Source organism: Brassica napus, chromosome C2 (assembly GCF_020379485.1).
Source record: "Brassica napus cultivar Da-Ae chromosome C2, Da-Ae, whole genome shotgun sequence".
Classification (NCBI taxonomy): domain Eukaryota; kingdom Viridiplantae; phylum Streptophyta; class Magnoliopsida; order Brassicales; family Brassicaceae; genus Brassica; species Brassica napus.
In genome coordinates, this window is record NC_063445.1 from 24,216,500 (window position 1) to 24,227,214 (window position 10,715).

Genomic DNA, 10,715 nt, shown 5'->3' on the forward strand with positions numbered 1-10,715 from the left:
AGTTGGAAAAATAAAAAGCTGGAAAAAAGAAGAGTTGTGTTTGTATGGAATGATGGGAAAATTTGAAGAGCAGACTGTTGATGGAATATTGTGTTTCCTCAAATATCAGCACTCCTCATGATATCGACCGATTGCTTTTGTACGGATTTTAATATGTATATATATATATATGTATATTATATAAAATGTGTAAAATAAAATATTAAAATATAAACCTTTAGAAAAAATTTGATGTTTCAAGATGTTTTGATATTTTTAAAATAATTTAACTTTATTAAAAATTAGCTAACTAATAATATTTTATTGTATTATTTATGATTAGATAATATATTTTCAATCTATATTATTAATAATATTATTTATTAAAAAGTAAATTTTTATATTCTTGTGCATTATTATTAATAATAATATTTATTAAAAAGTAAAATTTTATATTCTTGTGCATTCAAATAAAATATCTGACTTTTTCGTTTTATAATGAGTATATAACATAGCAAAAAAGCATAGAAGAACCCTTCAGCTTATATATATATATACTATACTCAATTAACTCAACTGAACTGACCTATTCAGAATTTTATTTGCATGTTTGGCTCTTAAATAAAGCTTTTTTTTTTTGTCACGAAAATAAAGCTTGTTTATAGATAGAAATAAGTTACAAAGTAATAAATTCAGGAAAGAAGACACAAAAACACTATCGAGTGACGACAAAACCAACGAATAATATATCAAGATTTAAAAAAGCATATTAAATAGTATTAGTGTTTCCTCAACGAAAAAATCAAAAAAGTAATATAAAAACGTGTTCTCTTCTTCACACTCACTTTACTCCCTCTCCACCGCTTCTCTCAACACCGAAGACACTTCTTCCTCTCGCTCTCTCTCTCTAAGATAACACGATGATAACGGCGACGGACTTCTACCACGTCATGACGGCGATGGTTCCGTTATACGTAGCCATGATCCTCGCTTACGGCTCCGTCAAATGGTGGAAAATCTTCACACCGACCCAGTGCTCCGGCATCAACCGTTTCGTGGCTCTCTTCGCCGTCCCTCTCCTCTCTTTCCACTTCATCGCCGCCAACAACCCTTACGCCATGAACCTCCGTTTCCTCGCCGCCGACTCTCTCCAGAAAGTCATCGTCCTCTCTCTCCTCTTCCTCTGGTGCAAACTCAGCCCCAACGGCTCCTTGGACTGGACCATCACCCTCTTCTCCCTAACCACTCTCCCCAACACTCTTGTCATGGGCATACCTCTCCTCAAAGGCATGTACGGCGACTTCTCTGGCGACCTCATGGTGCAGATCGTGGTTCTCCAGTGTATCATATGGTACACGCTCATGCTCTTTCTCTTCGAGTACCGCGGCGCGAAGCTTCTGATCTCCGAGCAGTTTCCCGACACGGCTGGGTCTATTGTCTCGATCCATGTTGATTCCGACATTATGTCGTTAGACGGTCGGCAGCCGCTTGAGACGGAAGCTGAGATTAAAGAAGATGGGAAGCTTCACGTCACTGTCCGTCGTTCTAACGCCTCGAGGTCTGATATCTACTCGAGAAGGTCTCAGGGCTTGTCGGCTACTCCTCGGCCGTCGAATCTCACCAACGCGGAGATTTATTCGCTTCAGAGTTCGAGAAACCCAACGCCACGTGGCTCGAGTTTTAACCATACTGATTTTTACTCGATGATGGCTGCGGGTGGTGGCCGGAACTCGAACTTCGGTCCCGGAGAAGCTGTTTTCGGTTCAAAAGGACCTACTCCGCGGCCGTCTAACTACGAGGAAGACGGCGGAGCTAAACCGGCGGCGGGAACTGGGAGGTTTCCTTACCAGTCGGGAGGAAGCGGTGGTGGAGGAACGCATTATCCGGCGCCGAATCCAGGTATGTTTTCGCCGCAGAGCGGCGGCGGAGGTACGGCGGCAAAGGGAAACGGTGCGGTGGTTGGTGGGAAGAGAGGGAGTGGGCAAGATGGGAATGGAAGAGATCTTCATATGTTTGTGTGGAGCTCAAGCGCTTCGCCGGTCTCAGATGTGTTCGGCGGAGGAGGAAACCACCACGCCGATTACGCCGCCGCTACTAACGATCATCACAAGGACGTTAAGATCTCTGTACCCCAGGGGAATAGTAACGGTTTGGCCCCCCAACAATATTACTGTTTCACTTCAGTAGCTCCAAATTATTTATTTTGAAAAAACAACCCCACACTATATGTGTTGTTAGATTATGTTCACGTACACATGTTTTATATCTTCAAATCAAGATTTGGGCTTTGGTTAATGTAGTCTTTAATTGCTGAAATGTTTAATATTGTTTCAGATAATCAATATGTGGAGAGGGAAGAGTTCAGTTTCGGTAATAAAGATGATGATAGCAAAGTCTTGGCCGCAGACAACAACATAAGCAACAAGGCGCAGCAGCAGCAGCCAAAGGTTATGCCACCAACAAGTGTGATGACAAGACTCATACTCATTATGGTCTGGAGAAAACTCATCCGTAATCCCAACTCTTACTCCAGTTTATTCGGCATCACATGGTCCCTCATCTCCTTCAAGTACTGTTTTCTAACAACTCTCAACGTTAATATTTTTGTCACTTTTAATGAAGTTTCTTGATAAAAAATGAAAAGGGCAAAAGTAGTCTTGAATGCGTTCATGTTACAGTAGTAAAAAGATTTTGAGAGAGATCTTGGAATTAAATTTGATTTGGTATGTGCAGGTGGAACATTGAAATGCCAGCTATTATAGCAAAGTCTATCTCCATACTCTCAGATGCAGGTCTAGGCATGGCTATGTTCAGTCTTGGTCAGTTCCTACTCTTTTAACTCTTTTTACTTCTTTACATTTATTACATAATAAATACCATAAATAGTCAATTTGTTCTCTTTATTCCTGACCTTCATTCTTTAAAAGATAACATAAAAAACTTAATCATGTGATTGCATGATTCTCCCTCCTTTGAAAAAAGGTTTCTTTAAAGAAAAAAAGGTTTTTTAAAGAAAAAAATGTTTGAATCAAAAGAGCAAACAAAACTGGCTTTCACAGAAGAAAGCATGCTCCACAGTTCCCTGCTTATTTATCATCATAACATGTCTCTCTTGGAATATTGGTGGTGGAATAATGGATGTAATGATTATTGTATATCACTCTTTTGAAGTTAATCTTCTAAAAGATTAGTTAATTAAATTAACCAAAAACAAAAGGTAAAACAATAGTATTAAATTATTAGTTTTAATGTGTTAAGGGTTGTTCATGGCGTTGAACCCAAGAATAATAGCGTGTGGAAACAGAAGAGCTGCTTTTGCGGCGGGTATGAGATTTCTCGCCGGACCTGCCGTCATGACTGTCGCTTCCTACGCCGTTGGCCTCCGAGGCGTTCTCCTCCGCGTCGCCATCATTCAGGTATTTCTTAATTGTGTTTGTTTATATGCATGATTAAATAAATGCTTTGTATATTTTTTTGTTACCATCACTTTTGTAGTCTTGTTCTATATTTAATTTTAAAAAACTATTCTGTTGATAAAATCAGGCAGCTTTGCCTCAAGGAATTGTACCCTTTGTGTTCGCGAAGGAGTATAATGTGCATCCTGACATTCTTAGCACTGCGTAAGTTTATTCCCTTGTTCATATATGAAATCTGTGAAACTAAGGATATTTCGAGTAAGGGCGTTGTGTTAACTAGTCTTGTATATTTTTTGGTTGTAGTGTGATATTCGGAATGCTGATTGCATTGCCCATAACCCTTCTCTACTACATTCTCTTGGGGCTATGATGAGAGACCAAGTATGAAAAGGAAAAAGACAAGGATCCTCTTAAAATCATTTGGGAGATTATGGAATTAGTGAAGAGCAATGCCCATTTTGTTGGATACCCACAAAATTAAATCAATAGCACCTTTAGATAAAGCTTCTAAATGAATTTGGAGAAAGAAGCTCTTGAAGAAAGGAAGAAGATGTAGCTTTGGCAAGTTTCTATTTTCTTAATTTTAAGGGGGCACGATCTATTTCCCCCTCGGAACTATTGCATAGTGTTGTATCCCCACAAAGTTTGGTGGTCATCCTCTTTCTCCCTAGATTGAAAGTTTCAAACCTTATTACACCTCGATACAAAGTTGAAGATCGTTTTACACCTGAATTGAAAGTTCGAAATCCTTTTACACCCAAAACCGGCTTACTGTTGGTTTACTGTATATAAATTAAACCTGATCATCCTATACCAATTATATACTTGATTAAACCAAAATAACCCATTAAATTATCAATTACAACCCGATTACCCAAATCTAAATACCCGAGTTCTAGGTTTCTCCATCGCCAAAAAAAGTAACTTTAAGAACGAACCCTAAAACAAAATCACCAAAATCTTTGAAATTGAGAGGAGATTTTCGAGGGGTTTTAGTTGATTACATCCGTAATCAATGTTTGTTGTGTCTTTTCATGAAGTTCCTTCTCTTGTTGACGAATCTGACGATGAAGAAGCTATGGAGCGAAACGCCTTTCGAATCGAGGAAGATGTGGCTGGTTTCACTGATGAGGCTCCGATCCGTCATGATATTATTCCAGAGAGTGAGAGCGACAGTGATGCTGAGGAGGAAGAGGGACAAACACTTTCGAAGAAACAAAGAACCCGAGATCGTGACGCCTGAGACGAAGTGATGGAAACCTGTTCGAAGGGCCACTGTTCTTCAATGGAGTGGCATTTAAAGAGGCTGTTCTTGACTACGCATTGAAGACAGGCTATAATCTGAAGCAATATAGATATGACAAAACCAAGCTTGGATATTGTTGTGCAGGAAGAAATGTGGACTCGGTGTGTGGTTGGCGTATCTACTGCTCTACTAGGGCAGAATCTGAGCGATGGCAGGTAAAAGTGTTCAAGGATGAGCATAGTTGTGTACCCAATGGAGAATGTGAGATGATTAAAGTCCCTGTTATAGCTAGGTTATTTGTGGATAAGATCAGGGAAGAAATGGAGTATTATATACCTAAGACGATGGAAGAAATTATTAAGGAAAGATGGAAGATTAGTGTCTCAAGACCTCAATGTCAAGCTGCTAGAAACAAGGCATTGAGATGGATTGACAAAGAATACGAGCAGCAGTTTGCTCGTCTTCGTGACTACGCAGCTGAGATCATGGAATCAAACATCAATTCTACGGTGGAGGTTGAAACTGTGAAAAATAAAGAAGGCCAAGATGTGTTTGATCGATTTTATGTGTGTTTAGATGTGTTGAGGAGAACATGGAAATCGACTTGTAGGCCAATACTAGGAGTTGATGGTTGCTTCTTAAGAGGAAAAACCAAAGGTCAATTGTTGGTTGCTCTAGGTCGAGATGCTGATAATGCCATCTATCCTATAGCATGGGGTGTTGTACAAGTTGAAAACACTGATAATTGGTTGTGGTTTGTGAAGAACATCAAGGCAGACTTGGCCTTAGATGATGGTGATGGTTTCATATTGATTTCAGACCGTCAAAAGGTGAGTTCTTTGTCTTGTAAATGTAAGTGTCTATGATTAAGTGTAATGGATTGTCTTTTTACAGGGATTGATCAAGTCTGTGAAAACAGAGCTACCAAAGATTGAGCATCGAATGTGTGTCAGACATATATATGGAAACGTGAAGGGCAAACATGGGAAGAAGACTGAGCTGAAGAAACTAATTTGGTGGCTTGCATGGAGCTATAACGAGGCAGAATATAAGGAAAGGCTTGACCGTGTGTTCAACTATGATTCAGAGGTATTTGAAGATGTTATGAAGAAAAATCCAACTTCTTGGGTAAGAGCGTTTTACCGGATAGGCAATTTCTGCGAGGATGCTGAGAACAACTCTACAGAATCGTTCAACAGCTCTATAGTTCAAGCGAGAGAGAAGCCCTTAGTTCCGATGTTAGAAACAATTGCGCGTCTGGCGATGGTCCGTATAGCTGCTAGAGATGCTAAAGCTACCAGCCACAAACACATATGTACTCCTTATGTGATTGAGTATCTTCAAGAGGAACATAATAAGGCTGCAAAGTGTGTGGTTCATAGAAGCACAAATAATATGTGGTTAGTGAATCTCGAAGGATGTTATTTTCGGGTTAGCTTAGAGAAGAGATCATGTAGTTGCATGAAATGGGATATCACAGGAATCCCATGTGAGCATGGATACGGCGTTATACTCCAAAAGAAACTAGAAGCTCAAGACTTTGTCTGTCACTGGTTCCGGACATCAACGTGGAGAAAGACTTATGAAGAGGGTATAATTCCAATAAGAGGAGCACGGTTCTGGCCAAGTTCATCAGCTCCATCAGTTCATCCAGCCCCTGATCCTGATCAACCTGGCCGCAAAAAGAAAAATGCGAAGGAGAAGAGGAAGAAAGGTGTTAATGAGTCGCCAGTGAAGAAGAAAGCTAAAACTCTGAAGCGAATAATGCATTGCGGAATTTGCGGTGAGGCCAACCACAACTCTCGGTTCCATAAAAAGGTATGTTATTCTTTGTGTTTGTTAGAGGGTCATAAGGATGTATCATATCGATTTGCTATTCTTTGATACATTTTTCTGTTTGTTACAGGGTCAGAAGGATGGAACACCACAAATCAAAGCTTCCCAAGGGTCAGCTGCTCAAGAGATCTAAGAGTCGGATACATGTAGTAGAAAAGAAAGAGTGGTTTTATGTTTTTGTCTTTGTCACCTTTTGTATTATGCTCTCTATTTTGAATATATATCTAAGATCTCTTTTGGCTTTGAAACACCATAAACGATTTCATACTACAAAACAAACGAGTTCATCATAAAGGACAACACACAACCACAAGACAAAGAGTTTCACACATGGATTAACCTATAACTTTTGTGAGAGCAATCAAGATAACACATCCAATTACTACAACAACACACACTCTCTTTTGTCTCCACCAATGCAGCCTCAACTCTCTCGAATATCTCTTTCTCCAGCTTCACTTTCAACCTCTCAAACGTCTTCTTCTCGTCGAGCTCACATTCTTCCAAAATCTCTGTGACCATCTCTTCAAGTCTTCCTAATTTTCTCTGTAATGTCTCTATCTCATCTAGTAACCCTTCATCAACCCACTTGAAAGCATGGTCATCATTCTCCAGCTATAAACAGAAAATTTAATAGCAATGAAAGTCACAAATCAACAACATTTACAGCATATAACATTGGAATGATTTCTTTTTTTTTTGGATTTAGCTTTGGATTACCTTCTTCGCTACAGCATAACCACATCGATAGTAACGTCGGTACGGATTGTTCACTGAATTCGACATCTTTGGAAGAATCTCAAAGCCACACCAACATTTCTTTGGCACACCAACAACTCTTGACCGCCTCCTTGATGATCCACTCGAATTTCCAGACACATTGCTCATCTTTAGTGTTCTTTGTCACGATCTTTCTCTTATTCTCCCCAAATATGAGTTTCCCCAATTCGATTTTTAGGGTTCTTCCTCAGTTATTGCGAATTTAAAACAAAAATAAAAGGATTCTCGGGTCGGGCCATAGATAACCATTTTGTTAGGTTTACAAATGGTTTGGTTTAAGAAAATTTGGTTTACTATTGGTTCAAGTACACTGACCGACAATTTCAACGGTATGGAGATATAGATTTCGAACTTTGTATCCAGGTGTAATAAGGTTTGAAACTTTCGATCTAGGGAGAAAGAGGATGACCACCAAACTCTGTGGGGATACAGCGCTATGCAATAGTTCCGAGGGGGAAATAGATCGTGCCCCCTAATTTTAATGAGCATTCTTGTTTTCTTTCGGTAGGTGTTAAGAATTTGAAGCGTTGCTACTTTTAGTACTTTAAAACGTTAAGAAATTGAAATATTAGTACTTTTAAAGTAAATTGATATGTATAAACCTAAAAAGGTAAAAGATATCTAATTTTGCAAAAAAATAAAAAGGCATTTAATCATTTCACAAATTATTCTCAGTGATTAAGCTTACTTGACAGAGCAGTATTATTCACTTGGCATGATGGCGTGAAACATATTAAGCATGTGGTTCTAATAAATAACAGAGGAGTTTGCATTCAACATAACACTCGATTAAAGGTAGAAAGATCGATGGAGCACTAACTAAAGATATTTCGTGTTGTCGTATGCACTAGTTGCATGCATACGTTATTCATCCTGGTCAAGATTCCTCTTCACTGCGTTTGTGGAATCGTAAAAGATTCGTTTTAGTATTGAATATTCCTTTTCTGATTCTTCTCAGAATCATTATGTACCACTTCGATGGTGATGCTTTGCAGGGTTATTCAGTTATTAACCTTTTCTATGTGAAGACTGTTTAGTCTGCAAATTTCTGCGAAGGTTTTACACAAAGATAAGTTTTGATGTTGGTTTATCAAAAATCCTACTTTTAAGTTTAATAAGACATAAAATGCATACATATAGTAGCTAACTTAGTTTTGTCGTGTAGTAAACCTTAGTTTAAATTGTTAAGAAATAAGAATCAATTTGATATGCTTTCTAAGCTGGACAGGATAATAGAACTATTTATTAGTCGTATATTTAAGATATTGTTTCAATAGTAACAAAAATTTCTATATATATTTATATTTTTTTTTTACTATTACGATTGCACCGTTTTCTACATGTTGCACTCGGACAGAAAAAGTGGTTGCGTTTTCTATTTATTTACGTACCTAACTAATCTCGCTAAAGTAATACTGTATTGAAGAGAGTGATAATTAGAAGAGAAGAAATATTTGAAGAAATCAACCCTCAATTCATGGCACGCCTCACGTAAAAATCTATCATAAATATTTCTGCATGAGACGGCTATAGCCGCCGTTGTAACTCATTGTTCGAAATGTTTAACGTCTCCCATAACAACTACTATGATAAATTCTAAATTTATTATACCTTTGTTCCACAAAAATATAGTACTACTATTTTTTATGTCCTATCACGTATTAGAAGTATTATATTTATATTATAAATACATCTTCTATATGTTATCAATTTTCAATAAAGTAAAATTAATAGTAATTTATTAAGTTTACTTAATTTTTTGAAAGTTATAGTCTACAATTATTAAAAATAAAAGTGTATCAAACATAAAATCTATTTTTGTGCAACAATTTTTTTTCTTAAAACTTTTTTTTTTTGATAAACCTTATTTTGGTGGTGAATTCTAGAACCTAGATGATAATGTATAAAAATAGAACAAAAGTATTAGCTAAAAGAATATATATATACATACCGAAAGATGGAAAAAGTGCACAAAAATAAGGATAAATATATATATATATATATATTTGCTATAGAGTGGACTGGTTACCACATTTTTTGATCCAAGTTTGAAATACCTTCCGACTAATGCCAGAAGATGAACCGATCATCTGTTACGATCCACCAAGTAAACCACTTGGGGATAAGCTCAAGCTCAGACTAGCAAAGTGATAGATAAAAATATATGAGAACTCTGGTCCTCACATTGCTCATATACATTTAAAAATAAAAACAAGTAAATATAGGTAGACCGGGAGCTTGTGGTCAAATGGTAAGGGGAAGGATTTGGGATGTCACCACATTTCAAGTTCGATCTACCTACCATGCGAAACTAAGTCATATTTTCCTGGTTACCTACACGGATATGGGCTATTGCATTTCGGCTCATTTGAATACCCGGAAGAGGATATATCCGTGGACTGCACCTCCCACCCGGAAGTTAGGTCTGTGTCTTTAATAAACCCGGATTTCATCTTTTTTTTATCAAAAAAGAAAAAGTAAATATAGGTAGACTGAGACAAGAGAGAAGAAGAAAGATGCTGTGTAACTTCCCTTTCTTATTGCCACTGAACACAAACATTTTTCAGAAGCTTCTATTTCGGGGTTCATTCTCTGCTCTTCTTCACAGTGTACCTAGTACCATTTATCGAAACAGCTCACTACCTATAGCCTAATTAGATTTATTTTTTTCATCAGCTGAGATTGTGATATTACATGAGGGATTGAAACGTGAAAGGACCGAGGATGTCATAAATAAGTTAATCTCGTAACGGAATAGAAATCCTTAATTATTTTGAGATTTTAAAGTAATTTTATTTTTTTTGCCCAAAAAAAAAAGAAAGTAATTTTATTTTAAAAAGAAGCAAAAGAATTTTTACAAAAAAGAAGCAAAAGAATGACATGGAACCGCAAAAGGGTATAAACGTCTTTAAAGGCCCGTAGTTGCAGATGTTAGTGTCTGCCTGCCACTAGGCGATGTTGGGTCGGCCGTCGCCCAGACAGAGCTTTGAGAGCTTTCGTTATTTGTCTTTATCTCTATTTTTCCCTGGCTTTTAATTAATTTTAGTACTGTACTTTTTTATAAAATAGTATTAGTAGTTGATTTTGAGATTATATTTGAAAAATGGTAGAAGTAGGAAATAACTGAGCGACGAAGAGAAGATTTATTTTTCTGTTCGTACGGGAAGATTAGATATGTGTGCAGATATGATATGAAGATCAATATTACTATTAGCTTTTTCAAAAATAAACATGTAACCCATGATAATACCATTATATGATGAATAAAAAAAGATACCATTACAATATCCCCACCCAATGGAATTTAACCAAAAGGTAGTTGCCTCCATTCTAACTCTATAGGTAGAAAAAAAAATTGACGCTAAGCGCAATTGATAGATAACCAAAAAAAAGAGTGACCAAAAACATGTTGCTGGGAAAAAAGAGGGTTGAGTTTGGACCTCGAGCACTATATTTCT

General features: G+C 37.3%; 3 protein-coding genes across 5 annotated transcripts; 2 read left to right on the top strand and 1 right to left on the bottom strand.

Annotated features, from left to right (window-relative positions):
* Positions 1–810: 810 nt before the first annotated feature.
* Positions 811–7,844, top strand: LOC106381310 (auxin efflux carrier component 1). Of its 3 annotated transcripts, XR_007319953.1 has the most exons (7): positions 811–2,127; positions 2,314–2,548; positions 2,713–2,798; positions 3,238–3,395; positions 3,523–3,599; positions 3,699–3,973; positions 7,731–7,844. XR_007319953.1 is itself a non-coding variant. In XM_013821211.3 (6 exons), exons 1-6 carry the CDS (start codon positions 900–902, stop codon positions 3,763–3,765), a joined length of 1,851 nt encoding a protein of 616 aa, XP_013676665.1. In that variant the 5' UTR covers positions 811–899; the 3' UTR covers positions 3,766–4,127. The 3 variants fall into 3 exon arrangements, 1 of the variants encoding a protein (XP_013676665.1); XR_007319954.1 differs by lacking the exon at positions 7,731–7,844 and having other exon boundaries at positions 2,314–2,573; positions 3,699–4,127; XM_013821211.3 differs by lacking the exon at positions 7,731–7,844 and having other exon boundaries at positions 3,699–4,127.
* On the top strand, positions 4,411–6,610 carry LOC106378116. Its single transcript, XM_048748870.1, has 4 exons — positions 4,411–4,627; positions 4,786–5,471; positions 5,536–6,459; positions 6,548–6,610. Exons 1-4 carry the CDS (start codon positions 4,411–4,413, stop codon positions 6,608–6,610), a joined length of 1,890 nt encoding a protein of 629 aa, XP_048604827.1.
* LOC106378119 (uncharacterized protein At4g04775-like) lies at positions 6,802–7,365 on the bottom strand. Its single transcript, XM_013818302.1, has 2 exons — positions 7,198–7,365; positions 6,802–7,092 (listed from the first exon to the last, which is right to left on the bottom strand). The coding sequence occupies exons 1-2, from the start codon at positions 7,363–7,365 to the stop codon at positions 6,802–6,804; spliced, it is 459 nt and encodes a 152-aa protein (XP_013673756.1).
* Positions 7,845–10,715: the final 2,871 nt, after the last annotated feature.

Bases quoted from the DNA above. Each gene is read 5' to 3' on its own strand.
- LOC106381310 (XM_013821211.3), top strand. From the start codon at position 900: ATGATAACGGCGACGGACTTCTACCACGTCATGACGGCGATGGTTCCG. The intron at 2,128-2,313 runs GTTTGGCCCCCC...ATATTGTTTCAG, and splicing joins ACCCCAGGGGAATAGTAACG to ATAATCAATATGTGGAGAGG. The intron at 2,549-2,712 runs GTACTGTTTTCT...TGGTATGTGCAG, and splicing joins TGGTCCCTCATCTCCTTCAA to GTGGAACATTGAAATGCCAG.
- LOC106378116 (XM_048748870.1), top strand. From the start codon at position 4,411: ATGTTTGTTGTGTCTTTTCATGAAGTTCCTTCTCTTGTTGACGAATCT. The intron at 4,628-4,785 runs GTGACGCCTGAG...ATTGTTGTGCAG, and splicing joins GAAACAAAGAACCCGAGATC to GAAGAAATGTGGACTCGGTG. The intron at 5,472-5,535 runs GTGAGTTCTTTG...GTCTTTTTACAG, and splicing joins TGATTTCAGACCGTCAAAAG to GGATTGATCAAGTCTGTGAA.
- LOC106378119 (XM_013818302.1), bottom strand. From the start codon at position 7,365: ATGAGCAATGTGTCTGGAAATTCGAGTGGATCATCAAGGAGGCGGTCA. The intron at 7,093-7,197 runs GTAATCCAAAGC...TTCTGTTTATAG, and splicing joins GTTATGCTGTAGCGAAGAAG to CTGGAGAATGATGACCATGC.